The sequence below is a fragment of the Neovison vison genome, chromosome 12 (assembly GCF_020171115.1).
Source record: "Neovison vison isolate M4711 chromosome 12, ASM_NN_V1, whole genome shotgun sequence".
NCBI classification, from domain to species: domain Eukaryota; kingdom Metazoa; phylum Chordata; class Mammalia; order Carnivora; family Mustelidae; genus Neogale; species Neogale vison.
The window spans coordinates 120,557,969-120,585,246 of NC_058102.1; the positions used below are offsets into that span (position 1 = coordinate 120,557,969).

General features: G+C 44.9%; 2 protein-coding genes across 2 annotated transcripts in view; one reads left to right on the forward strand and one right to left on the reverse strand.

Moving 5' to 3' along the window:
* Positions 1-3,387, forward strand: part of MCM10 (minichromosome maintenance 10 replication initiation factor) — a 47,729-nt gene extending 44,342 nt beyond the window's left edge. The window contains exon 21 of the mRNA XM_044226303.1: positions 3,175-3,387. The gene's annotated coding sequence lies outside the window, so the exon portion shown is untranslated. The remainder of the gene's footprint in view (positions 1-3,174) is intronic.
* Positions 3,388-7,072: 3,685 nt separating this feature from the next.
* Positions 7,073-16,784, reverse strand: UCMA (upper zone of growth plate and cartilage matrix associated). The gene is made up of 5 exons (XM_044226924.1): positions 16,633-16,784; positions 16,242-16,307; positions 16,044-16,139; positions 11,781-11,879; positions 7,073-7,251 (listed from the first exon to the last, which is right to left on the reverse strand). Exons 1-5 carry the CDS (start codon positions 16,688-16,690, stop codon positions 7,154-7,156), a joined length of 417 nt encoding a protein of 138 aa, XP_044082859.1. The 5' UTR covers positions 16,691-16,784; the 3' UTR covers positions 7,073-7,153.
* Positions 16,785-27,278: the final 10,494 nt, after the last annotated feature.

The window sequence follows — 27,278 nt, forward strand, 5'->3', positions numbered from 1 at the left end:
CACCACCTGGTACCCCAACCTCCCACCCCCCCGCCCCGTCAAAACCCTCAGATTGTTTTTCAGAGTCCATAGTCTCTCATGGTTCATCTCCCCTTCCAGTTTACCCAAAAGCACATACCCTCCCCAATGTCCATAACCCTACCCCCCTTCTCCCAACCCCCCTCCCCCCAGCAACCCACAGTTTGTTTCGTGAGATTAAGAGTCACTTATGGTTTGTCTCCCTCCCTATCCCATCTTGTTTCATGGATTCTTCTCCTACCCACTTAAGCCCCCATGTTGCATCACCACTCCCTCATATCAGGGAGATCATATGATAGTTGTCTTTCTCCGCTTGACTTATTTCGCTAAGCATGATACGCTCTAGTTCCATCCATGTTGTCGCAAATGGCAAGATTTCGTTTCTTTTGATGGCTGCATAGTATTCCATTGTGTATATATACCACATCTTCTTGATCCATTCATCTGTTGATGGACATCTAGGTTCTTTACATACATTTTTATTTAGGAAAGTTTTACATCTGGGGGCCTGTTCCCTGAATGATTCATACTCACCAGTGTGTCATTTGAGATTTGTTATTACTGCTCTAAATTAATGAGAAATTATGTAGAAAACAATTTTCCCCCTTTGTTTTACATATTAAGTGAATTCTTTTCAGACAGATCTGTTCAAACACTGTCATTTCCAAAAAAAGCTTTCTTTTTATGACGTTATGAAAACTTCTCAACTCTAGCTATGCAGATTTTTTTAATGGTAGAAAGTTGCCTTAATGAATAAAGTGAACGTCATTGGTCAAAAATGAATTTTAAATTTAAAACATAAATGTGAAAAAAATAAAACAAAAATGAAAAAATATAGCTAGATACTTTAAAGTGCACAGATCACTTACAGGATACTTAAGACTTGGGAATAATGGTTTTCTTTGGGAGGCAAAAGGACACTATATTCTTTTCTGTCCTTTAAATCTTTAAACCATATGTATATATTACCTAATCAAAATATTCTTAATTTAGGGACACCTGGGTGGCTCAGTTGGTTAAGCAGCTGCCTTCGGCTCAGGTCATGATCTCAGCGTCCTGGGATCGAGTCCCGCATCGGGCTCCTTGCTCGGCAGGGAGCCTGCTTCTCCCTCTGCCTCTGCCTGCCTCTCTGCCTGCCTGTGCTCGCTCTCTCTCCCTCTCTCTCTGACAAATAAATAAATAAAATCTTTAAAAAAAAAAAAAAAGAAAGTGTTCATACATTGTAAGATCACAGTGTATACCAAAGTTACCAGTTGTGAACTAGAATATTCATATTTTTTTTTAAAAGATTTATTTATTTGTCAGAGGGAGCACAAGCAGGAGCAGCAGGCAGAAAGAGAAGCAGGCTCCCCCGCTGAGCAAGGACCCAGATGCAGGACTCAATCCCAGGACCCTGGGATCATGACCCCTGCCAAAGGCAGACACTTAACAATTAAGCCACCCAGGCATCCTAGAATATCCATATTTTTAACCAGTTTGCTTTTGGACAAATCCCTTAAGAACTTCTAAATTATGAAAAACTTGTCAGAGAATTAGAGTACAATTGGTTGAAAATGAATTAGAAATGAGCTACCCAACCAAATTAAACTGATAAAAGAGCATGTACCATGTTTTTTAAATTTAAAAAAATCATTCTGAAGCTCACAAAAATGGCCACTCCCCCCCCCAAAAAAAAACCTAAGTAAACAAAGGCATATGATAATAATTTCTAAAAATCTCCCCTGGAGCATATGCACACACTCCCACCCCTCCCCAACCCACCCCCCCAAAAAAAGAAGCAGGAAAAAGCAAATGGCAACATAAAAAAAATAGTGATTTAAAAATAATGAGTTTTCGGGGCTCCTGGCTGGCTTAGTCAGTTAAGTGGCCAACTCTTGGTTTCGATTCAGGTCATAATCTCAGAGTCTTGAGATAGAGCCTGCCTCAGGCTCTGTGTTGGTCATGGAGCCTACTTAGGATACTCTTCCCTCTCACTCTGCCCTTTGCCCCGCCCTGTTTGCTCTCGCTGTCTCTCTTAAACAGTAAATGAAAAATTTTTTAAAATAATGTTTTCAGGGCATCAGTCTGGCTCAGTCAGTGGAGCATGCAACTCTTGTCTTGTTTTGGGGGTTGTGAGTTTGAGCACCGTAATTGTGTATAAAGAGAACTTAAAAACAAATCAACTCTTAATAAATAAAGTAAATAAAAGTAATAAATTTTCACCAATTCATCCTTTGACAAATTTGTTTTCAACAACTTGCCTAGAATCCCTAAAGGACCAGGAGAGAGTAATGAAAGATTAGGGAAGTGTCCAAAAGGCCACACTTTTGACAAGGCCAGTCTCTAAAAATACGGATTGCTCCATTACTTACTTCCTAGTAAATGTGGCTGTCCAGATTCCCGATTGTGTTACCTTTGGCTTGTTTCTCCTTGCCCAGGAAAAATGACTGTGATTGGTTTTTAGTGAAGGAATTCAGGGCAGAATTTGAAAATGCTGAGGTATAATGGGACCCTTGTTATGGATGGGGGTAAAATGAGGTAATAGATTTGTTTTTTCTGCCAGAGGTCTTTATCTGGAGCCAGCATTCCAAGCATAGCCATTAAAGAGGCAAGGACAGGCTGTTTTATTGTTTTAAACTGGCTACTCAGCCAAACCATTCTTGATTCTCGTCATCTGCCTGGCCTCAACGTCCCTTCCTGCAGGTGTGGGTGGCTGTGGGTATGAGTCCATCAGCGGCGCTCTACCTGGTTGCTGGCTCTCTTACTAGAAGGCATTTGGGTGTGTTATAACCAAAAGGACCCAAAATGTGGCTCCTCCATTTTTATGGCTAAGGTGGAGAGCAACACTTTGCTTTTTTTTTTTTTTCTATTGCACAGCTGTGTGTAACCATACTCCTTCCCCCTTGTAAATTAGGATTACCAACTGAAAGGCTCTTGGATCTGGCCAAGCAGGAGGGCAGCTTCGTGTGGCTAAAGGGCCAGCTCACCTGTCCCCCTGGGCCAGCAGCCTGCAGTCCTGCCTCGGGTTCAGAGCTAGCAGTCAGCCAGGCTGCATGGCTGGTACCCAACTTTTAGCCGCAGCTGGTTGGCTCGCCATGTCTACTCGCACTTAGTAACCCAGCTAAGTACAGGATTGTGTTGCTCCTACATGCCGCTCAGTAGGAATTTCTCTTCTAGGTGTGAGATGAGGTGCTGAGAGGAGCCCCACCCACAAGAGCAAGACTGAGGCGGAGGTATATCTGGCCAGTTCGCTAGGGCTCCCTGTGCTGCCACTGTCAAGGGTGCAGTAGGAAGCGGATGGGGCCCCTGCGTACATCTCCGGCCCAGTATTCCAGAGAGAAATACCCCTGACCTTTGTTCTGCCCAAGCTGACTGAGTTCTCCACTTAAGATCAGAAAAGGGAGATAGCAAATAGCAGAATTCCATTCCTTTCTGTTTAGATTTATGTTCTGAAACTTTGAAATATTCATTCTCAAATAAATATCAGGTAATGAGTAAATAGTAAAGAGATTTTGAGGCAACTGCAAAATTTTTTTCTTGATGCCAGTTTCTTCCAGTGTGATCGTGTTCTCATTTAAAGCTGTTGGGGTCCTTTCAGTGAAGGCTGCAGAGAAAAGCAGATTTCGTAAAGAGCCTTTCTGTTGAAAACAGGCCGAAAGGCTGTGGGGTAGCTGGTGGAAATGTGTGGCTCCTGCAGATGGGGTGTGATTTGGAGACTAGAGCTGAAGGGGACATTTTCTGTCTGAGGAAACACCATGGACAGTGTATCCCGAAACAGTTCCCCATTCCAGACCTTTCTGCCAGTATTCTCAGCTTGCTTGTTTAAGAAAGGACCAGCAGAGGTGTCCAGTGACAGAAAGCACATATAATTTCTTCAAAGTGTAATCTCATTTGTCCAGTTTAACGTGTGTAAGTTATGACCCATCATTTCTTTTCAAGAAACCTCTTTTACTAATAGAGGTAAGTTAAGTCTGGCATAGTCACTGACATTCACGGGGAACAAAGACACATGCAAACACTAGGCCATATGATGTAAATACAAAATAGGGCTTACTGGAGAAAACTTAGGAGCACAAACAATTCTCTAAGCACCCATTACCTCACAGAGAAGTGTGCTTAAGCTGGGAGAGCTGCACCAGCTCCACCGTGAAAAGGATTATAGTAAAAAGGACTCAATTCCATCATGCTCTCCTTGCTTATGGAAAGAACCACAGAACATGCCTGTGACAACTTAATAATGAGCTACTTGGTTGAGGCAAATACTCTTGCTAGACCTTGTTAGAAAGAGGGAGCTTCTAGAACTCAGCTTTGGTACCAGCCAGTTCCTCGTGACCAACTCAGATCTGCTAAGTAGTTCCTTTCTGCACTGATTGTGGGGCCATCTGGATTTGCATAATTAAGTGTTATTTTGCCTTTAGAAAGGATGGATTATGTGTGTGAAAAATAGACAGGAAAAGTGGAAGAATACATACCAAACCACCAACAGGGCTTACTTCAGAGTAGAATTAAAGAAGCAAAAAGGAAAAACTCATGTGTAATGTATTTCCCTTTTTTTTTTTTTTAAGATTTTATTTTTAAGTAATCTCTGCACCCAACGTGGGGCTTAAACTCAGAACCCCAAGATCAAGAGTTATACACTCTACGGACTGAGCCAGTCAGGTCAGCCAGACACCCGGTGTGTAATGGATTCTCTGTCGTTTGAATTTGCTACATTGACCACATACTTAAATGAAATAATTTTACAGGGGAAATGTTAAAAAAAAAATTGGGTGAGGATGAGTAAACATGTGAAGAACATTTTTAAGTGGTGAACTAGCAGTTCTCCGTTAAGTATCATGTGCATGTTTTTTCAATTCGGAGGAAAGTTTTCTTTACTCTCCTGGTTTCCTTATGGAACCATTCAAGTTAGATCCAGTTCAGACACTCACAGACTGCAAAGGTGCAGACTGGTAACACGACTTCAGAGTAAACTCTTTGGAGCATAATCAGAGGATTCCGGAGGCTCGGCTACCTATCTCCATGCTTAAGGCAAATTCAACATAAGTGCATCATCAACACAAGCACGGAGAAAAATGGGCACTCCTGTGGCTTTTGTCGTGCTGGGACTTGGACCCCAAGCCTGAGTCTGCACAGTATGAGTCCCAGGACTCCTGAGAAGAATACAGCTCCTCTAATCCACCTGCCTGGGTGACAGTGTTTGATGATAGAGCTTTCCCTATGCCCTTCTTACCTTCCCAAGGCCGGTTCAGCTCCTGCTTGAAGTTTGTGTGAGAAAATACGGTGCTGACTAGATGAGGTGATCTGGAATATGCATCATTGTTTCACCACTAGATTTTATCAGCCTTTTAAAAGATTACTTAAAAATACATGCATTCATTATAAAATGGCCTGCTCTAATTGTGCCAACTCTGGTGGGGTATTTTTTTTTTTAAGATTTTATTTATTTATTTGACAGACAGAGATCACAAGTAGGCAGAGAGGCAGGCAGAGAGAGAGAGGGAAGCAGGCTTCTCGCTCAGCAGAGAACCAGATGGTGGGGCTGGATCCCAGGACACTGAGACCATGACCTGAGCTGAAGGCAGAGGCTTTAGCCCACTGAGCCACCCAGGTTCCCCTCTGATGGGGTATTTTACCACAGTGAACAGCTTCTCCTTAAAGCAAAGTCCATCTATGCTGCTCTGGGATCCCAACCTCAGAAGCAGGCTGGACCAGCAGGCCAGGGACCCAGGTCTCAGGGGAAACAGAGGGCCCGGGGTGGAAACAGGGAGATGGCTAAGACGGGGCACTTGTAGTTCATCTAGAGTCCTCTATCTTCTAATGCACTGTGTCCCCACAGAAGTGCCTGTTGTAGTTGTTTTTGATTGTTCTGCATTCTCAGTAGGGAATTCCTGAGGGTAATTGAAAGCAAAGATAAAGTAAGATAGACGGTAAGTCTGGGGCAGGCAGTGGGGTGGTCAGGAGAGAAGAAAGGGATGCTGTTAGACGCTAAGTTGGGTCCCCCTCCCTCCTTAATTCAACATGACTGGTGTCCTTAAAAGATGGTAGAACATATGACTCTTGATCTTGAGTTTGTGAGTTCAAGCCTCACATTGAGTATAGGGTTGACTTTTTAAAAAAAAAGTGATATCAAGAAGAGAAGAGACACATATACATAGAGGCAAGATTCTGTGAAGACAGAAAAGGCCCTGTAACAACAGACGCGGAGATCGGAGTGACGCTGCCACCAACCAGGGAGTCCTGGAACCACCAGAAGCTGCAGCAGGCAAGGCAGGATTCTACCCTAGAAAGGAGCACCCATGGCTCTGCTGACAGCTTGAATTTGAACTTCCACCTTCCAGAACTGTAAGAGAATCCATTTTTATTGTGTCAAGCCACCCAGCTTGTTACACAATGCTATGGAAGCCTTAAGCCAAGGCCTACAGGCACTAGGAGGGAAAATGAGGTAATACCAAAGCTAAATTTCTTCTGCTTTATAGTTTTGGTTACAGCTGGCCTTGCTATAACCCTCCCTTTTGATTTGATGTAGTTAAGAAACCACAGTTGAACCATGAGACTCCTCAGAGATGTGAGGAAGCATCTGGGCTCAGTAACAGTCCTGGAGAATGGTCTTAACCTAAACAATTGTGTTAACATTTCTCTTTCACTTGTGTGACTTGCTGAGACAGGCTGAGAAAACCATGAGCAGTATCCCTTGAGTTCAGGCTTTCAAATGCCTAAGTCAGTGAGTAATGTGTCAGTCAGCCTCAGGGAGACAAGTTGGCATAACTCGGTTTGAGATTTCACAAGATGATACACAGCGACGACTCAGCACTTTTATTTCTAAGCTGTAAGCAAACGTCATCTTTTCTCTTTACTGCGATCCTTTGCATTGTTCTACAGGACAGGAGTCTTACTGTGGGAACAATGGCTAAGTAAGGGGAAGTCACTGTGGGTTTGGTGCTAGGAAGCCCCACAGGTGTTAGCCCACCTCTGAAAATCATCTGCAAAGAAGCGAAAGCCAGGGTATCTTAATCCATCAGAGCAAAAGGCATGTGTGTTTACCACAGCAGGTCCCAAGTTGAGACCCTTTGAAGGCGCCTGTTCATGTGGAAGTGTTGTTCAAACACCTGGGGTGGGTAGTGAGTTTCAGGCTCCACTGTGGTCTGTCAAGATGAGATCAGATGTGGTGGCGGTTATAGAGATATGATGGGTACAAGCCATCATAGTGCCACTGGCGCCACTGCTCGATAGCTTCCCGACTTCTCTCTTCTTGTTCTGGGGAACAGAGATAAAATGGTCGTGTTAGCATGGAGAGGACTCTCTGAAAGCCACCAAGTTCTTGGCAGCCATCTATCCAAACTACCTACCCTGTGGCGACATGAGCAAACAGTGCAGAACAGAATGTCTGAGTTTAAAGACCTGACAGAATGCTGGGTCACTTTGGGTGCCAAGTCCAGTCAGGAGACAGAGCTGGTAGGCAGTAGAGTCAAGATGAAGACCTATGTCCCCGCCTGTGCTCTTTCACTTACACAGCCCACAAAGCGGGGAGAGGCAACAACAAAGAAATGAAGTACAAAGAGAACAAAACGGTAACAGAAAGAGACAACAGGCTTTTTAGTTAAAAAATGACATTATGGAAGTGATTGCATTATGAGTAATTTTTTCTCAGGCTTTAAAAATAAAATTATGTTTTAAGAACTATCCAGAAAGGGGGTGGGTGAAGCAAAGTGGAGGGAAATTTGATAATCATTGATTCTGGGTGGTGGTTATATGGGGGTTCACTGAACTATATACTTATCCATGTGTTTGAAATTTTTCCAAGTAAAGGGGTAAAAAGAACAGAAGGGAGTTTTTAGTAAGAAAGTATTGATTTTGCTGTCTTTAATCAGACATGTCTCTGGGTAACAACTTTGTTCAATTGTAAGATTAAGCTCCTGATGCCAAGTCCACATGCTTGTTTTTGTTAGGGACCATAAAAGCACAAGCAGATTTTGCAAGTCCCTCAGTGTGTAAAAAGGCAACCGTAAGACTCCTCAAAAGGTAAACAGCATTACCACATAACCCAACAATTCCACTCCCATGTATATACCTAAGAGAAGTGAAAACAAGGACAAATAAATGGACAAAGAGTTATACACATACATATGTATTATTCAGCCATAAAAAGGACGTTCTAATAACATGCTACAGCATGCATGAAACTTGAAACACGTTCAATGTTAATGTGTCTATGCTAGACACAAAGAGACGTACTGTGTGATTCCACTTCTATAAAATACCTAGAACAGACAAATTGGTAGAGAACAAAATGTACTAGAGGTGAGCAGGGATTGTGGGTAATGGGGAGTTAACTGTTGCATAATGGGTACAGAGTTCATCTCTGAGGTGATGCAAGGGTTCTAGGAATCCAGTCTTGCTGGTGGCACGACAGTGTGAACGAGCCAAATGCCACTGACTTGTCCACTTAAAAGTGGTGATGATGGCAGGTTTTATGTAAATTTTACCACAGTTTTTAAGTATTTGTGGAAAATGTTGGGAGGAAAGGACGTTCTAACAGAAAAAAATGGTATCAAGGATTCAGACCCCAAAAGTCATACTTTTTTTTTTTTTTTTTCCAAATTTGGGCTTCACCATCAAAAAGCCTGTGAACCTCATTATCTGGAGCACTGGGCGAACAGGAGCACTGGGCGAACAGGATGCAGAGAAAATGTGTGTCCGTGTGGTCCTTAGCCCTCTTGAGAGCAGATGCCCTCGACAAGAAGGACCCCTTGTTACAGCTGGGTATTCAGGCATCATGGCTGCTGTGTATGTTTCCTTCCTCTCTGAGCTTGGAATCGGTGCTACCCTTGATGCTGGAAATTGCCTTTGGGACTTAGTACCCCAGGACAGCCTGGAGCTTAGAGTGAGGCCCCAGCTGGAGCTTTGGGTCTTCCGACCTTTCTTAGGCCAGATAGATCGGCTACTCTTTGCCAATCCTGAGAGCATGATTTTGGCATAGGAATTGATTTTATTTTTCTAGGTCATGCTGCTTTCTTCACATACCATTTCACTTAGACAAAGGGAAGTTCTCCCTGGCAAAGGCCCAAACAGCCTGGCTTTTGTGTAAGGGACCACCTGTGCCTGAGCACGTTTAGCCAAGCCAGGTGTCATGTGGCCAAGCCCAGATGGGCCGACCCAGGCTTCTGACTTTGAAGGTGGAAGCAGACTTTGGCTCCCACACAGACCTCAGGGGTAGGAGCTCAACACACTGTTTATCCTGACACTTCCAGACTCAGAACTCAAAGGCATAAAGGCATCTTTGCCTCATCAAACTGGTGGTTTTGAGTAGAGAAAGAGCCAGGAGCCACAGCTTTCCCAGAACAGCTCTGGTGTCCCAAATGGGCTGATGGCCTGCAAGATTGACTTCTCAAGCTCTCAGGAAGGTCACCTGCCTAAACTTATGCCTTCGGAAATTCTAGGCCTTTCATTTATCCACAGTCATTCTTTAGCATTTGTTCTTAAGGGGTGGGGACAAACCTGCAGCTGCTGCCATTTATTCTGAGAATAGGTGATATGGTCAAATGAAAAATCGCCAATCAAAAAACAGGATCCTGACTGTGGAGTATGTGGGGGCATCAGCGAAGGACTGAACGTGCTGCCTTGGAGGAGAGGTTTCACCAACCCGGCTACCACAGTTGGTGCTGCCGCTCAGAGGGGTCAGAGGTGAGGGCAGAGGAGGAGAATTGAAATGTGTTTCACATCAACATTTACCCTCTGGCAGGCTGGACCTGCTTGACCTCTGCCTCCTTTCTTTATCCAGCTGCGGGGGCACTGGGGCAGGGAGGGCATGCCCTCCTTACCTCACTCCTCACTCTATCCCACTTCAGGGACTAATTCCCAGATGGAAGAAGGTCCCCCAAGACCTCCATGAACCCGATCATCCTTCATTTGTAAGAACACTTCTTGGCTGGCAAACACCTTGGCTCAAATCCCTGACTAGCCATGGCACCTTGGATATTCAGGCACCCTTTCTAAGCCTGAGTTTTTTAAACTTGAGTGTTGGCCCCTCACCCTAATTCATTGTGAAAGGGAAAACAGTGAGTGTTCTCCAAGCAGATGCTAGGTATGGGGACTAGAAACATTTACAAATGCTCAAAATAAAGTCCTATTATTAATACAGTGAGTTAACAAAACAAAAAAACCCTGAAGGAATTTTTCAGGCCACATACTCATATTTTAAATGCCTCTCCCCAAACTCTCCACCAGGGTAAACAACTGTCCAAACAGAAATATTTTGCCTCTGAGTTACAACATCCTAGCACTATCTCCCCACCCCAGGATGTTCCCAGGAAAGCTTGAGTTGGTGGGATCCTGTTTGCAGGGCTCAGGTGCCACCTGTGAGCCAGTGGGCATGACCTGCAGCCCCTGAATACCAGGTGATTTTATCCTGTTCCCAAGAGAAGCCCTCAGAGAATGTTATCTCCCAAATCAACCAGAGCATACACGCCAGGAGGCTCATGACATCAGAATGAAAATCAAGGACTTTCTGTAGCAAAGGTCACCTAAACTGGGGCCTTTTGCCCAAACTCTCATACATTCAGGAGCTTGCCCAGGAGCATTTTCTTCCGGAAGTGTGGGGGAAAGACCAAACAGAAATAAACATAAATATACACTCTGGCCTGCTAGCCTCAGCCCTAATAAGTATTTCTATGGAGTTTTGGTGTGAGTGACACTTGAGGACACTTAATTGATGCAAAGTGCCATCCCATGCCATGGAGTCTGGTTCAGAAACAGCACCTCCCTCTGCCCCCGCCCAAGCCCACACCCAGCTGTCACCTCTGAGGCATTGGTGAAATCAACATTGCCTGAGCTGGGCCAGGAGCTTATCTGCCCTAGGGCCGAGGCAGGGAATCAAGTGTGTCGTTTGTTGGCAAGAGACCCTGACACAAAGCCTAGGCTTAGGAAAGACAAGAGCAGTTGCACAAAGCATATAAAACTTAGAGCGTGCCCAACACTGTGGGTGAGTTGCTTTCTGAGGTCGGATTTCCTGGTTTGGTTACAACGGTCAGATAAGATACTTAGGAAAGACAAGAGCAGTTGCGCAAAGCATATAAAACTTAGAGCGTGCCCAACACTGTGGGTGAGTTGCTTTCTGAGGTCGGATTTCCTGGTTTGGTTACAACGGTCAGATAAGATACTGATTATAGGGCTGCCTGGGTGGCTTAGTCAGACACTTAGTGTCTGTCTTTGGCTCAGGTCATAATCCCGGGGTCCTAGGATCAAGCCCCACATCAGGCTCTCTGCTTGGGAGGAGCCTGCTGCTCTCCCTGCTTGTGCTCTTTCTCTGCCAAATAAGTAAGTTAAATCTGTAAAAAAAAAAAAAAAAAAAAAAAGATACTGATGATAGTGAATAGGTGAATGGAAGCCAGAATGAGTAGTTCCTAGAGCTGTTATGTTGCTGTGAATCCAGGGGAGTAGAAAGTGAGTTTGAAATCTTTCCAACACACCTGTAACCAGAGCTAACCCACTAGCATAGGCACTAAGACAGGGCACACCACCTCAATCCCCAAGTGGAAGAAGATATGATCAGCCAAAAATTCCCAGAGCCAGTGGAAATCTAGGTGTTGTGTCCTCTTCCGTTCCTTCTCAAGTTCTGTAGCCATTTGTGTGACTTTCTTCCTTCAAGACTCCAGTAGATGTGAACTGAGGAAAGAGCCTCTCTTACCCGTCCCTCTTCTAATTCAAATTTAGGGAGAAGTGGAAGCAACTTTTTATTTCCCCCCAGAGGCCCACTTCCCCGAAGACACTGGCTGAAGAGCTCTTACCATCATTTTGCTCCTCCACGAAGTTCTCAAACTCGTTCCTTTGTTCCTCGTAATATTCTCTCTGCAGCTCGTCAGCCCGCAGCTTCTGCCTGTTCTCCGCTGGGAAACGGTAAGAAGCAAGAATGGGGGCAGAGGCACGCATTTAGGAGGACAGGAATACTGATCATTTGGCCTGAGAAACTTGAACCTGGTGGGGAGAGGTGGTTTGGGGGGCTTCGCGAAGATGGTTTACTCCTGGCACAGACTTTAAAACTTGAAGGAACCAGGAACTCACCCCATCCAAGCACCACGTTTTGCAAATGAGAAAAGCAGTTTAGCTTCACTCATAAAATTAGTGGTGCATCTGAGTATACTGGGTCAGTTAGAAACTAGAAATCCAATTTAGAAATGAATTCTAGAAGGAATAATCATCTTAAAGTTTATTTCACATTGGGGATGCCTGGGAGGTTCAGTCAATCAAGCATCTGCCTTTGGCTCAGGTCATGATCTGAGGGTCCTGGGATCAAGTCCCACATTGGGCTCCAAGCTCCCATTGGGCTTCTCCCTCTCCCTATGCCCCTCCCCTGCCTGTGTTCTCTCTCTCTCATGCACTCCCTCTCTCCAAAAAATAAATAAAATTATTTTAAAATAATAAAGTTAATTTCAAGTTAATACCTTCAAGTCCATCTTTGAGCAGCTGTCACAGCCAAAATGTGTGCCAGGAACAGATTAAAAAGGCAAGTAAGAAAGATTCTATCCCTCTATTTTAGAGGCCTATAATCCAGATAAGGAGAAAAATACAAAAATATCATACCCAGCAGAATGGCTGCTGTGATAGAAATGTATACAGGGCACAGTGATGTTGGGGATGAAAAAATGAGGTAGGAAGATCTGAAAGGATCCTTGGTATCCACGTGTCCTTAGGCTGTTCCCTCCCTTTGTGTGGGCTGGCCTTAATGATTCTCTTCGGCAGACATGATGGAATCTCGTTCTGAGCAAAGCCAGCTGCCATGTTGTAAGCGGTCTTTCGGAGAGGCCCACTCATGGCAAGAAAATGGTGGCCTTGACGGATAGTCAGCAAGGCATTGAGGCTTGTTTGAAGGCAGATCTTGCAGTTGGGCCTTGAGAGAACTACAGCCTGGAATAGGTGCTGAGCCTGAGACCCCCACCTAAGGCATATCTGGACTGCTGAGCAACTTAGGAGACAGTAAATATGGTTTTAAGTTGCTAAATTTGGGGTCCATTGACACACAACAATAGGGAATTGGTGCAGAATATGAGATGATCAGGTAAACTTCCTGATGTTGAAGATACCGACTTCCTGATGTTGAAGATACCGACTTCTGGTATCCCTTATTTTGTAAAGCAATGCATTCTAGTAAAGTTGGCTATAAACTTTTCTTTAAAAATTTTATTTATTTGAGAGAGAGAACAGGGAGAGGAGAAGGGCGAAAGGGAAAGAGAATCTCAAGCAGAATCTACACTGAGCATGGAGCCTGACATGGGGATTAATCTCATAACCCTGACCATGGCCTTGATCTCATGACCCTGCCTTGAGCAGAAACCAAGAGTCGGACATGGTAACATTGGGGCACATACCTCTGTGGTCAGAAAAAATACCCCCAGTGATAACTGAAAACTGTCACCAAGAATGTATAAATATGGTGACCATTCCTTGCCAGTTGAACAGTGAAGCCCCCCAGCAGCACCTTGAGCCCCAGTGGGAATCCCCTCTGCACTCCCACCCCACCCAAACACCATATCACACTTCACCAGCAGGTGCAGCTGATCCTCACTTGCTTCAATTTAGCCTGAAAAAAGTCTTTCTAGATTGGGAGATCTTTTGGTGTAAAATAGTTTCCAGGTTCATCTATTTCTAGCCTTAAATCTTGACCTCTTTGGTATGAGAGCTCTGGTTGTCTGAAGGAAATTATTGAAAACTCTCTTAGTATCAAAACAATTGCTTTTAACTGGGCTTCAACTGGACAAATCCACAACAGTAGGAAGGCCATGTCTGGTGCAGGAACTGTCCCTCAAGGACACCTCACACTCCTCTGGTATGATCACATCAAAGGGGAGACCCAGGCACCTTTGTCCCCATCAGCTTAGCTGTGCAGGAGGAAGTCGGGAGACCAGTGATGATGGAAGCAGAGAAACTGAGGAAGCGTTGGGTTCCTGCCCCACCCCATATTACAGTGGTGCTAGGACAAACAATGGAGCGTTTCATAATTAATACCATGAACCATCTGAAATGTTTGAAAGTTAAGGGGCCTACCATAATAAGTGAATTAATTAAATACCTGTTATTTATATTACATTATTTTATTTAACTCAGAGTAAAAAATCCAGTTACCTGTGAATTGGTCTTAGTGCAGATTTCTTAGGTAAATCCCACGGTTTTCCCACACTATGTCTTTACTGATACAGTTGTAGGACTCTTGAGTCTGGCAGAAGGAATTGGTTCTCCAGTCCTTCCCCCACACTTACCCCCCTTGCCCCATATCCACACATTTCTTAGGAGGGAATTGAGGCTCAGAGAGGTTCAGTGACCTAATCAAAGTCACACAGTTGGTCAAGGCATAGCTTGGGACAAACCAGAGCCCACACTCACTACTTGGCCCAGAACACACCTTTCACCTTATCATCCCCCTTATGACCCACCCTGAGCTCCAGTATTGCTCCAGGTCCCAGAAACCCCATGGGGATGGGAGAGAAAGGGGTTTGGAGTGTAGGAAGCAAGTGCTTAATGAGGCATCACCAATTCCTAAAGAAGCATCTTCCATTTCTATGGACTTCAAAAAAGAAGCCATCTTCCCAAACTGCCTTTCTGGGAGCATGACAAATGGGGCCCTTGACTCAGCAAGGGCTAGGAACAATTTAATTCTTTGGACAAAATGCCACACTGACACCATGCATTGTGTACATCCCCTCTCAGCTTCTGCGTTTCATTCTGAGTGCCTCCTGTCATCCTAAAGGAACCTCCTGCATCTTCACCTTGAAGCTTAGAGATGTCAGGTGCCTGTTTCCTGGTTCCAGATTCCAGCCTATCTTTGTCACTTGCCTTTCACCCAGCCTGAGACATAACTGAGCATTGTTCTCCTGTCCATGCATGGGACTCGGGCGCATCCTAACGTCCTCACCAGGCTGTCCTGGACCGCCACAACTGACACACACAGCTTCTGTTTGAGGTGAGGGACCTCTGGCTTCATCACACTCCTCGTGGTTCTGAATCAGCTTATGAGGATGGAAACTACTTGCCTTTCCTACAAGAAGAGGCTGCTTCTCTGATTTCCATCAAAAACTGCCCAGCCTTCATCATAGATCTTCCTGTGTTTCTGGATGTTTGCTAACTTCTCAATCTCAAGTTGGGTGAGGCCTGGAGATTTTCCCAGTGTAATTCGTACTTACCCAGTTGGTTGGGGGCTGGGGGAAAGGAATTTCATCTCCACAAATTTTCATCATTTGAAAACAGTCCTGTTATTTTTACTGAGCAAGTAAGCCTTGCTGAGCGTGCCGAGGGACACAAAGAGTTTATTCAGACACACACGCAAGTAATGAATCAAGCCACAGACTCACTCAGAGACAGATCTCAGAGTCCTTGGAAGAATCTAGTTCAAGGGCAAAAAACTCAGACGCCTTCAAGGGTCAGCAGGTCATGGAAATGAGGGTCCCTGCCAGGCAGGGGATGCCAGGGCCTACTTCAGACTGAGAGGGAGACACACTTTCAAGCTCAAAAGCCTTCCAGAGGCATTGGAAACCAAAATAAAAAATGAAAACAAAAACCACTACTGGCTGAATACTACAATTTCAGAGGCTTATAAATAAGGAAACTTGGGGCCAAGGAGAGGAAGCTGTCACCAACTCCACAGTCCCAGTTCCCAGTCCCAGGTGCCCTCTCCCTTCCTCTAGTGCTGTTGGTAGCTGTTGTGCCTGAGGCACTGTCTGATACCCCCAGAAAGCACACACCTAGATACTGTGTTCTCTCCTGACTAGAACCTATTTCTGCTTCCATTTGAAACTACCTGATACTGGGAGGCATCTCAGTCTCTATTAAGTGCTTTCGATGTAGCACTACCCCTTTTCATTCCTTACCCTGTCAGTGTAGTCCATGATGTGACCTGCAGCTGAGGAAATGTGGAATTCCTAATTCAGAGCCTCCATCACTTGGATACCCAATGGCCTAGGTGGAGGCCCTCCTTGGTCTCCTTGTAGTCCCCACAGCCCAGCTGACTGTGAGAAAGGAATGGGAGGGGCAAGCAGAAGGCAGACCTCCAGCAAACTTACCGTTGGCCTCGTCTCGGGATTTGGGGGACCGCTTGCCCCGCTTCTTGAGGAAATTGGAGGCATCTGATTCCTGCATGAAGATCTTCTGTTTCACATCTAAAACCCGAGAGAGGCCGGTCACAACCAACCCAGGCTTGCTAGGGCCACCACAGTGGCTGGCCTCCCTGCCTTGCACCCCTAGGTGGCCCTTGCACTCACCTTCCTGGACATCTTGTCTTGCCACCTGCCGGGTACCCACTGACGCACCAGTCCCCTCCTGCAGCACTGTGGGAGAGCACAGGGTGAGGGACACAGCACCTCAAAGGGAGCCCCTCACCCAGAGCTGGGCTGGGAGTCCTTCCCCACCATTGTGACTTACCAGACCCCAGTGTGGGTCCCTGGAACCCTCACATCCCAGCCCCAGAGCAGTCTCCCCAGGAAACCACCAAGTAAGCTGTTCTTTCTATGTTGTGTTACAATACACACACACAAACACACACACACACTCACACATACACACCAGGCACAGCCCTCTTAACAGTAAACACCCCCTCTTTCTACTTGGACCAGTTGAACAGCCTCACCTAACACCAGTCCTCTCCATACTCACTGGTCAGGAGCACAGCAGCTGAGAGACAGGAGGCCAGAAAGAGCTGTCTCCAGGCCATTTTTGGAACGGCTGAGGCTCTGTTTGGGAACCACAGGACAGAGAGGGTTCTACAGACCCTGAAGCCAGCCACCAGATTCCTCACGTCTGTGCCAGGCATGCCAGGAGGGAGGGAGGCAGGAGACCTGGATGCCCCCTGTGGGGGGGCATGGGAGGGGTCTCAGCTGCGGCTTCCATTGGCTGCTCCTCCTGGAGCACTGGAGATGTTTTTGGCGTCTGCAAACCTTTACAGAAGCAGAGCCAGCTGAGACAGCTTTGGAGTGGCCTTTCCAGGATTCCGCACCCAAGGAGTTGCTGTTGGAATGCCCAGCCCTTGAGTCTGTGATTCAAAAGACTCAAAGAGATCCTGGCATCTGCTTCAGGGGAGGTGGGGACCCTCATCCTGGAGGCTGAAGCCTGTGGGGGGAAGGGAGCTGGCCTCAGTGGGAGACTGACTGAGATATCAGGCAAGGAAGTACCAGAAAGCCTAGAAGACCCCCTCAGGTAATCTTCACATAGACACACAGGCTGTTACAACAGTAACCAGAGTGTATCCCCCTGCTGATGTTCACTGTCAAGCAAAACACAGACCTCTGTGGTGGGGTCCCAGTGCCCTTTCAAGACTGAGGAAAAGAGGCAGTCTGCCTTTCACTGCAGAGGGGAAACAGTGCACAGTGTGTAAAGAGCTCACAGCTGAGCATGTGTCTCTAGAAGGAGACAAAGGCACAACTCATGTAGGGGAGGAAGTGAGTTCCTAGAAGTGGGAACACCAATGGGATCAGAGCTCTGTAGGGCCATCGGAGTGTAGTCCCTTTGAAGATATGTTCTTGACGTCATTTATTATGAACAATCCTCAACTCTTTGTTACTCGTTGAAGAATTGTACTTTGAACGTTGCTTAGAGTTTTCTTAATGGCAGCCATCACTAGACCTAGAGCACAGCCCACACCTACCTGAAGGCATAGGGAGAGGAGGGGAACCCATGGGAGTCATGTCCCTCAATTGTCTCTTCAGTTAACTTCTTGGTCATACTTGGCATGGCAAAGCTAAATGAGGCCATTTTGAGGAAATGCAGGCCATTTAATAATAACAGAACCCATGAACATGGAGAGTGGGAGATAGGCAGGACCGAGGTCACAGGAAGGAGTTTGGTTTCCATCTTTGTGAGGTAGCTTAGTGTGTAGACTAAGCACAGACCTTGGCCAGGCGCCCTGGACTCAACTGAAGCTCTAGCCCTGGCCAGCTGCATGGCATTGGGCAAGTCACTTACCTCTCCATGCCTACTCCCCTCCTTTGTCATACAGACTGATGTAAGGATTGGAGGTAACACATCTGAAGTCAGAATGGTGCTTGATGCACATGAAGCATTGGATATGTTTTTACTATCATGACACAGTCATGAGCCATTGAATGATTTTGAGCAGACAAGTGACAGGAGGGCTTTTTTAGGAACACTATCATCCCAGTGATGTGGAGGGTGGGAGGGATTAAGCACTAGGACTTAGGGAAGGCTTTTGCATTAATCCAGGTGGGAGATGGTGTCAGCAAAAGGCAGGAGGAGCAGGAATGAAGAAGACAGAGCATTTCAAAAGACTGAAGAAAGAATCTGTAGGGCTCAACTGATTAGCTAGGGGCAGCGAGAAGCTGGGAAGTATGCATTCAGATGAGTCCCGTGTTTCTGGTTTGGGGAACTGGGTGATTGGATGGCAAGACCATTCAATGAGGTGGAGAACACAGGAGGAAGTTCGAAGGACATGCATTGGACAAATCAAGTACCTGACACTTCTAGGATCTTCTAATGGCAAATCCAGTGACCTTCTCATTTTCCTACAATAGTAATTTTGTGAATATGTTAAACCATCACCACAATCAACTTTAGGACACTTTCATTACCCCAAAAAGACATCCCATACCCATTAGCAGACACTTCCCAACCCCCAAAGCCCTAGGCAACCACTAATCTACTTTCCGTCTCTGATATTCTTGTTCTGGGCATTCCATCTAATTGGAATCATACAATCTGTGATGCATTGTGACTGTATTCAAGGTTCATTTCTGTTGTAGCCCTCGTCAGTACTTCATTTCTCCCTGCTACAGAATAATATTCTATTGTACACATATGCCATATTTTATTTATCCATTCATCACTTAATGGGCATTTGGGTTGATTCTACCTTTTGACTATCATAAATAAGGTTGTTATGAACATTTTGTGCACAGTTTTGAGTGGACATACGTTTTTATTTCTCTTGGGCAAATACCTAGGAGCAGATGTTAGGTCATATGGTACCTTTGTACTTTTGAGGAACTTTCACATTATATTTTCCAACTTCATTTACTCATCTTCCTTCTCAAGTGTTCTGAGATCTCTTTGAAGAGAAGTTTCTCTTACTCTATGGAGATGATGTTCAGCACAGAATAGGTACTTCATAAATGTTTATTGAATTAGTCAGTGAAAATACTCTTGAGTGAGGGCATTAAAGGGGAACATTTATAAGCTTATTTCAGTGGGCTATTCATAAGAAGATACTCACATGGGGACCCAGAATTTCTAAGTTAACGTATCACTGGGTCCAGGATTATTCTCAAGCAGCAGGAACAAATTTTGTGGAGCACTTATGGATTGCCTTAGAGGATGATCTAGTTGGCTTTAACATTCTCCTCAACTTGACCAAAGTTTAGACAGTTTTCTTCATGATGATAGGCCCCTGACCTCCCTTTTCTTTGAGTATTTACTTTAGAAAACTGCAACTGTAACTTCTTTCTCTGCCCCTTTGAAATCTATGCAGATCTCTTCTCCTAGTCTCGTGCTGCTTTTTCAATCCAGGATTGTCTTTCTTAGGGACGTTGGGACTTTCTTTTCAAAACGAAAATATCAAACAAGATAGCACCCCTATCTCCCAATTTCTGTGGGAGGAAAAACATCTGGCTCTGGTGGGCACCTTGCTCCAATTGTGAAGGGCAGTTCACAATTCCCCCTACCCCACCTCTTAAAATCCCTCCAGGTCCTTTCTTCAGTGGAATTGAGTTTAGCATCACTCCTCTGTTGCAATTGTCCTAAATAAGGTCTTCTTTGCCTGTTTAACTTTGTCTTTTACAATCTTAACTCTGACAAGGTCATCGGTTCAACATATCACCTGATCCACCAGGGTCTTCAGGCATGACTCATGTAAGTGGAAATGGCCCTTGGAGACAGTGTGTTCAGGTAAAATGAGATCACTAGATGCGATGGCTCATGTTAAGTGTTCTTCCAAAACAAATATGTAAAAGCCCATTTTCTGCACCTAATATTAAGAATATGTTATGCTCTGGGGTGCCTGGGTGGCTCAGTCGGTTGGGCTTCTGACTCTTGATTTAGGCTCAGGTCGTGATCTCAGATTCGTAAGATCCAGCCCTGAGGCAGGCTCTGCACCCACCAGGGAGTCTGCTTCTCCTTCTCCCTCTGCCTCTCCCCCTGCTCGCACACTCTCTCTGTCTCTCTAAAAATAAATAAATGGGTCTCTTTTATATATATATATGTGTGTGTATAGGACATAAATATAGGTTTATGTTCATAAACATAATTATCATTTCATTTTCAATGGACTAATTATGTTCCTGAGCCTGATCCCCCTGCCCATTTGATAGGGAGAATTAAGGATTATACCAAAAGAGGGACTCATGATCCTGGGAACTGGGGGATCCCCAGAACTCAACTTCCTCAGGAGTCCCCATAACAAATATAGATGAGCATTTTTCCTGCTACCTCCTCAGGTCTCAGGAGTGGTGAGAATAAAACACCTTAGACGGAATGTGGAGGCTTGTTTCTTGGGCAAGAGTGACAGTTTACGAAAAGTGTTTCAGTGTTTTTGTTGTGCCTCCAGAGCTGACTGTGTTGACACAGTTGAGTGTGGAAAATGAGAGCTTCATGAGTCAGGACTTGTATGAAACCTTCCTCATTTCTTATCTTCCTGTAAAAGACATTATTTCTCTAAGTGCCTAGCCAGAGTGTTATGGAACTTCTTAGTATATGTGCTGCCAAAGTGAGCACGATTATGGAACTTCTTTACAGCTTTTCCTCTCCCATATTACAGAATATTATTAGTCCCTATGAAAATGGTTTCTAGAGGTCTCCCTGAAGAATTAAGCCTGAGAGGAGATGTCTGTATTCAGAAAAAGGCATGGAACATTCTATAGCTGCATAGAGTACTGCTAGGAGAGCACCCATGTCTGGGTTGATATCAGGAGGCAAGCACTCTGATGGCTATACTATTACTAAAATATTAAAATACTTTCCTGTTAGGTAGATAAGTTGCCACTTTCCTGAGCCATCTTCCCAAAGCCCTCTACTGCCGCCAGGGCTCCGTGCTCTCCCCCAGAACCCATGCTTTCCACAATCCATTCTTGAAAGGAGTGATGTTTGGCCCAGCAGGGAGCCTGCAGAATCCTGCTCTGCTCCCACAGCCAGCCTTGATTCTGATTGATCAGTGCCTGTCCTGTGCCAGCTAAATGTATCACCGATCACTCTGAACTCGGGGCTTTCTGATTATTCACTGTTCCTCTGAACTTGTCTTGTATTTTGTCCACCTCTTCTCTTTGTCACCTCTGTTCTGTTTTCTGTGTGATGTACTACCCCCAACCACTGTCAAAATATCCATACCATGAGCGCCTGGGTGGCTCGGTTGGTTAAGCACCTAACTTTGGCTCAAGTTATGATCTCAGGGTCCTGGGATCGCCCCGTGTCCAGCTCCATGCTCAGCGGAGAGTCTGCTTCTCCCTTTCACTTTGCCCATCCTCCTCCTCCTCCTTCTTCTTTCTTTCTCAAATAAATAAAATCTTTAAGAACAAAAATCCCATACCTACTACAAAGCAGGGCATATGTTAGGGATATGTGTCAGAGACGGATATGTATCAACTGGAAATGTTTTCAAAGACTTGGCCACATGGTGTCATAATGGTTGTTGACAAGAGGAAGCCGTAACAGTGTAGGCAAACGGATGCTCTACCAGAGGTGCTCTACTAACAGGTTCTCAGGCTTTGCTGATTCTTCTAGAATAGGGTATGGTAGAGTCAGTTATTGGTATAAGGGAAAGGTGAGTTGACCCTCTTTTTCTGGAAGATCACCTTGCAGGGATAGATCATAACTATTCTGAAAATTAATCACTTTGGCTGGCCTCAATAGAGTGTATAAAAAGATCTTTAGTGCACTGAATGACAAAAACTGGCCTAATCCTTTGTGAGAGGGGAAGGAAAAGAAGAGGATGGGATATAGAAGTGGTTCAAGTTTGTGAAGGGGAGCCTTGGGCAGGTCATAACTGCATTCCTTGTGCTTCTTGTTCATGGTTCCAGAAAGAGCTGGTCACTAAGATTCCTGAGATTCATTACACCTTGGACTTAAGACCCTAGACTGAGAGGATCCCGGGGCCCATCTCCCCACCAGAGATATGAAGTGAAGGACTTTTGCTCTACTACCGATGGCAGCCACTAGAGCAGGGTACTAAGCCACTCCCATCTTGCCTCCATCATAGCAGCCTGTGCCCCCATCTCTAGAAGCTGAGCCTTCTGTCTGAGACCTAGTTTCTCCCACCTTCGTCAGCAGCCTCTTGCCTCTTGACCTAAGAGACTGAACCACTGCCCATTTCCTGCACTGCCCATGTTTTGGTAGTAACACTTTGGGGTCTGGGGTCATTGGTGTATCACAGCCCAAATCTTCACTGCTCAGAAGTTGACCTGTCAGGAATTTAAAGAGCATCCTGATCAGAGTGGCTCAAAACCCATCCTAAAAATGACCCTTTATGGGAAGAAGTCCACTGCTAAGGATTTATTGCTCTAGGACGTGATAATAGCTTATCAAGTGCAGCTACTTTAGATCCAAAGACTTGACCCAGCTAGCAAGACTTGGGTATATCTCACTGAGGCCGGATTCCAGCACAAACCCCAGTCTCACCAGGCCACCGCCCCATGACCAAATTCCCAAGATGCAGCCAAAGCAGATCCCCAACGTAGAGCAAGGTAGAGACTAAATTTCTGGACTGTACCATAATCCTCATATGGAGGGACTCAAATATTTTCACCCTTGGATGGATGGAGGTGCATTCACTTTGCTCTGAAGGTCTAGAGATAGGGATCTCACATTTGACTATACATTCAGATCTCCCTGGTGCTGTAAAAATACATAGTGCCTGGACCTCAACCTTTGTGTGTGTGTGTGTGTAATCAGTAAGTGCTGATTAAAAATCCCTGAATTTATTTTTTGCCAGATTTTTTGAGGTATAATTGACAAACAGAAGTTGTCTGTATTTAACCTGTACAACTGTGTTGATGTATACATTGTGGAATAATCATCATAATCAAGCTAATTAACATCCATCATCCCAACTTCTAAGGTTCTTGTTCAGTTTATGTGAAGTATGAGCACCAATATCTTTTATAAACATTTGAGATGGTTATAATGAACAGCTAAGGTTAGGAACAGCTGGTGAAAGTATATATATCTACTGATCATACATGTGTACATATGTACATGCATATATATACACACACATTCAGAGACTGATCTGAATTTTTTTTTAAATATTTTATTTGTTTGAGAGAGAGAGAGCAGGATCAGGGGGAGAAGGAAATGCAAACTCCCTGCTGAATGGGGAGCCCGATGGGGGGGCTCGATCCCAAGACCCCAAGATCAAAACCTGAGCTGAACTCAGATGCTCAACTGACTGAACCATCCAGGTGTTCCTCCAGTTTTTTATTAATGTGTGTGTGTGTGCATGTGTGCGTGTGTGTGTGTGTGTGTTGAAAAAACTTGTAAGGGAGTGGTCTTGGTTTTCTTCCTTTAGTTTTTTGGGGGTTCTTTTTTCAAGTTTTGTACAGTGGTCATACAATCATTTCTAATCCCAAGGGAAAAAGCCAAAGTGCTATTTTTAAAGTAACTTTGCTTTCTAGATCAAGTTCAGCTCTCTGAATGAGCCACTTCAACACCCATCTGATTTCTCCCCCCTGAATTCCTCCCAGCCTGTGACCACTCCAGTGCACCCATCCCTTCATGGAGACTACAGATGCTTGCTCTCTTTTCCTTGTTGGTATCATGCCTCCCCCTAGCCACAGAGTGCCCAGAGGGCAGGGTCTGGCATGTCTTTGCAGGAATAGAGGTATTATTGATAACCTGGGCCTGAGCTGGTGCCAGGAGTCCTTCAGTTCTCTGAACAAAGGCGTGCTCTCTCTGTCTCTGGAGATGAAGCACAGAGCGGCTTTCTGGTCTCCGCTCCGGAGAAAGGAAGGGAAAGGATGCATTGGCATGGTCTGTGGAAGAACATACAAGTGAGGTCTGTGGGATAAGAAGTGTGGGCCAAGCTGGCTAGGGTCCCTGTCTGTCCAGGAATCTGGTGAATGTATGGCTTGTATTCTGAGCTCTCCTCAATTCTGGCAGCTTGGCACGTCTGAAGGCAGACCTGGGGAGGAGAGGAACCGAGCCATGTCAGGAAGTCTGGGCAGTGACGAGAGGAAAATAGGCACAGAGGGCCCTGTCTTGCCATCCTCGTGGGGATGGCTTTGAAGGCAAGCTTCTGTGGGGGCTCTACTACGCTAAGTCCTGCATGGCAGGCCTGGGAAACCAAAGGGACTGGAAATGGAGGTAAGACCCCAGCCTTCTTCCTCCTAGTAGATGTCAAAGTGCATCTAACTTGGAAGAAGAAAGCATCATCTTCTGTGACTTCCCAGTGGTACCCCAGCACCAGGAAATATATTAGGCTGTAGCTTCCCTAAAGTTTGGACACACTAACACTACAAAATGCTTGAAGATGAAAGGGTTACAGGGTCAAATAAATTTGGGGACCAGATTCACAAGGCAGAAGCATATTAAAGATTCTGACAAGTCCTGCAGCTGGAAAATCCCAGCATCCCTCCAAATTTAATTGACCATACCATCTTTATTCATGGAGCACCTATTTAAATATAGGGCCTGCTTTGGGAAGATCTGAATTGGTTACTTTATGGCAAGAGAGTCCATAGCTAGAGTGGTAACTCTTTGTCAGTAACTCAATTCCATTTCCAAGAAAAGGCATAAATTGGGGTACCTGGCTGGCTCAGTCAGTAGAGCATGTGACTCTTGATCTCAGGATTGTAAGTTCAAGCCTCATGTTGGGTGTAGAGATCATTTAAAAATAAAATGTTGGGGTGCCTGGGTATCTCAGTGTGTTAAGCCTCTGCCTTCGGCCCAGGTCATGACCTCAGGATCATGGATGGGATCGAGGGATCGAGCTCCACATCGGGCTCTCTGCTTAGCAGGGAGTCTGCTTCCCCCTCTCTCTCTCTGTCTGCTGCTTCTGATCTTGATCTCTGTCTCTCTGTCAAATAAATAAATAAAATCTTTTAAAAAATAAAATAAAATCTTTTAAAAAAGAAGAAAAAGCATATTTTTTTTAAAGATTTTATTTATTTATTTGACAGAGAGAAATCACAAGTAGGCAGAGAGGCAGGCAGAGAGAGAGAGAGGGAAGCAGGCTCCCTGCTGAGCAGAGAGCCCGATGCGGGACTCGATCCCAGGACCCTGAGATCATGACCTGAGCCAAAGGCAGCGGCTTAACCCACTGAGCCACCCAGGCGCCCCAAGAAAAAGCATATTTTAATAAGTATTACATATTTGGGTCACTGCCCTGCCCTCAAATAATATACTGGCCAATTGACAGATAAATAACTGGAAACAGTTATTTTTGTTTTTGTTTTTGTTTTTAAATTACAACATAATAGGCTGTGAGCACCAGTCATTGATAGGGACAAAGAATTGTCTAGGAAAGAGAGTGGTCACTGTAAGCAGGAAAGCTTCTAGCAGAGTACCAGTATAGAGAAAGATGCAAGTTTTTGAAGGATGAACACAGAATGCCTCAGGAGGGAGAACCAGGGGAAGCATTCTAAACTGGGGTTATTTGCTTTTGATAAAGCAAAAAAATCCAACACAGGAAGGATAAATATAGATGTGGACACACGGAAGAAGGAAAATCGTGTCCCTCATCTGTCCAACTTTGGACCAGATTAGAAAGATTAGGGTAATCTGTTCTGACCAGTGAGAATATCAGAAAGAAATGGCATCTCATCCTATGACCTAGTTAGATTCTGATTACCACCCTTTTGAAAAACAGCCAAACTCAGGGCGTGGAGCTCAAAAATCATTTTCATTTGCATATAAACAAAGCCTTAAGCATATAATAAATCTGTCCTAGAAACAGCTGCCCTTGACATCTCATTACATGTACACCATCCTTCAGGTCATCATTTCTCCTGACATTTCTGGCAACTCAGAGCAAGTGACAAGCCATGGCCATTGCTGCCAGGGCAGGCTGCCAGATAGTCCCCAAGGAAGTCTGGCTACCTGGCTACCCAACTGGCTGCCTAACTCAGGAGCCTAGCTCTTAATTTGTTTTGATTTTTTTTTATTTTTTATTTTTTTGGTTTCTGTTTTTGCTGAAGTAAAGCAAGGGAAGTGGTTACTCTAAGATCTTACAGAGTCTTTACAGCATGAATTGTCAATAATGATAAAATTGTTAAAATTGAAAAAGAAAAGTCCCTAGGCCCCAGATCCTTGCCACTTTCAGGTCTTGGATTAGCTGATTCTAGGAAGGGCAACTAGAGATGGACAGATAGAGAAGCAGCTGCTGGAAGCCTGGGCAGAAAGGAGGCCAATCCTTGAGCTCTCATCCTTATAGAAATAGCTGGGGAGCGAGAGAAGCAGAGACTGGCTGTCATGTGGCACAAAGAGGATGGGGACAGAGTGTTCCAAGTATATGAGTAACTGTTCAGGAAAAAGATGAGAGGGGCGCCTGGGTGGCTCAGTGGGTTAAGCCTCTGGTCATGATCTCAGGGTCCTGGGATCAAGCCCCACATCAGGCTCTCTGTGCAGAGGGGAGCCCACTTCCCCCTCTCTCTCTGCCTGCCTCTCTGCCTATTTGTGACCTCTCTCTCTCTGTGTCAAATAAATAAATAAAATCTTAAAAAAAAAAAAAAAAAAAAAAGATGAGAGCGAGCTTATGTGTGATCGCACAGGGGGTCTGTCTGGCCTCCAGGCCAGAATCACTACATTTGATTCTCAGGACAACCTTCAACCTCATGGTGGTGGGGGGATTATCAGCATTTCAGAGATAAGATTGCTGAGGACCCCCTTTTCCTCACTGGGGTCCTACACAAATTTTAAGAACAAGACAGAGCAGTAGGTGAAGGTTGAAATGTCGCCTTTACGGCTCAAAATCGAGAGTGTAAGGAGCCAGCAATGTAGACCAGTTCCGGTTGTTCCACGTCTTCACCAATATCTGGCAGTGTTACTATTTTGAATTTAGCTGGTTGAGTGAGTGTTAATAAAACCATATCACATTATGGTTTCGGTTTGTATTTCCCAGATGACTAAGGATGTTGAGCACTTTCTCATGTTCTTATTGGCCATTTGTATGTATTCCTTTGTAGAGTTTCTGTTTAAGTCTTCTGCTCATTGTTTTTTTTTATTGGTCTGTGTTATTATTAAAGATTGTTTATGTTCTTGATACAATATTTTGTCAGTTACAAATTTTTAAATACTTCATTCAAGGTTTCTCTATTTTCTTATATGAGTGTTATATAATCCACCTTGAGCTGATTTTTGTGTCTGGT

Bases quoted from the DNA above. Each gene is read 5' to 3' on its own strand.
- UCMA (XM_044226924.1), bottom strand. From the start codon at position 16,690: ATGGCCTGGAGACAGCTCTTTCTGGCCTCCTGTCTCTCAGCTGCTGTG. The intron at 16,140-16,241 runs GTGAGTGCAAGG...CTCGGGTTTTAG, and splicing joins AAGACAAGATGTCCAGGAAG to ATGTGAAACAGAAGATCTTC. The intron at 7,252-11,780 runs GTAAGAGCTCTT...TCTGTTCCCCAG, and splicing joins CGTGGAGGAGCAAAATGATG to AACAAGAAGAGAGAAGTCGG.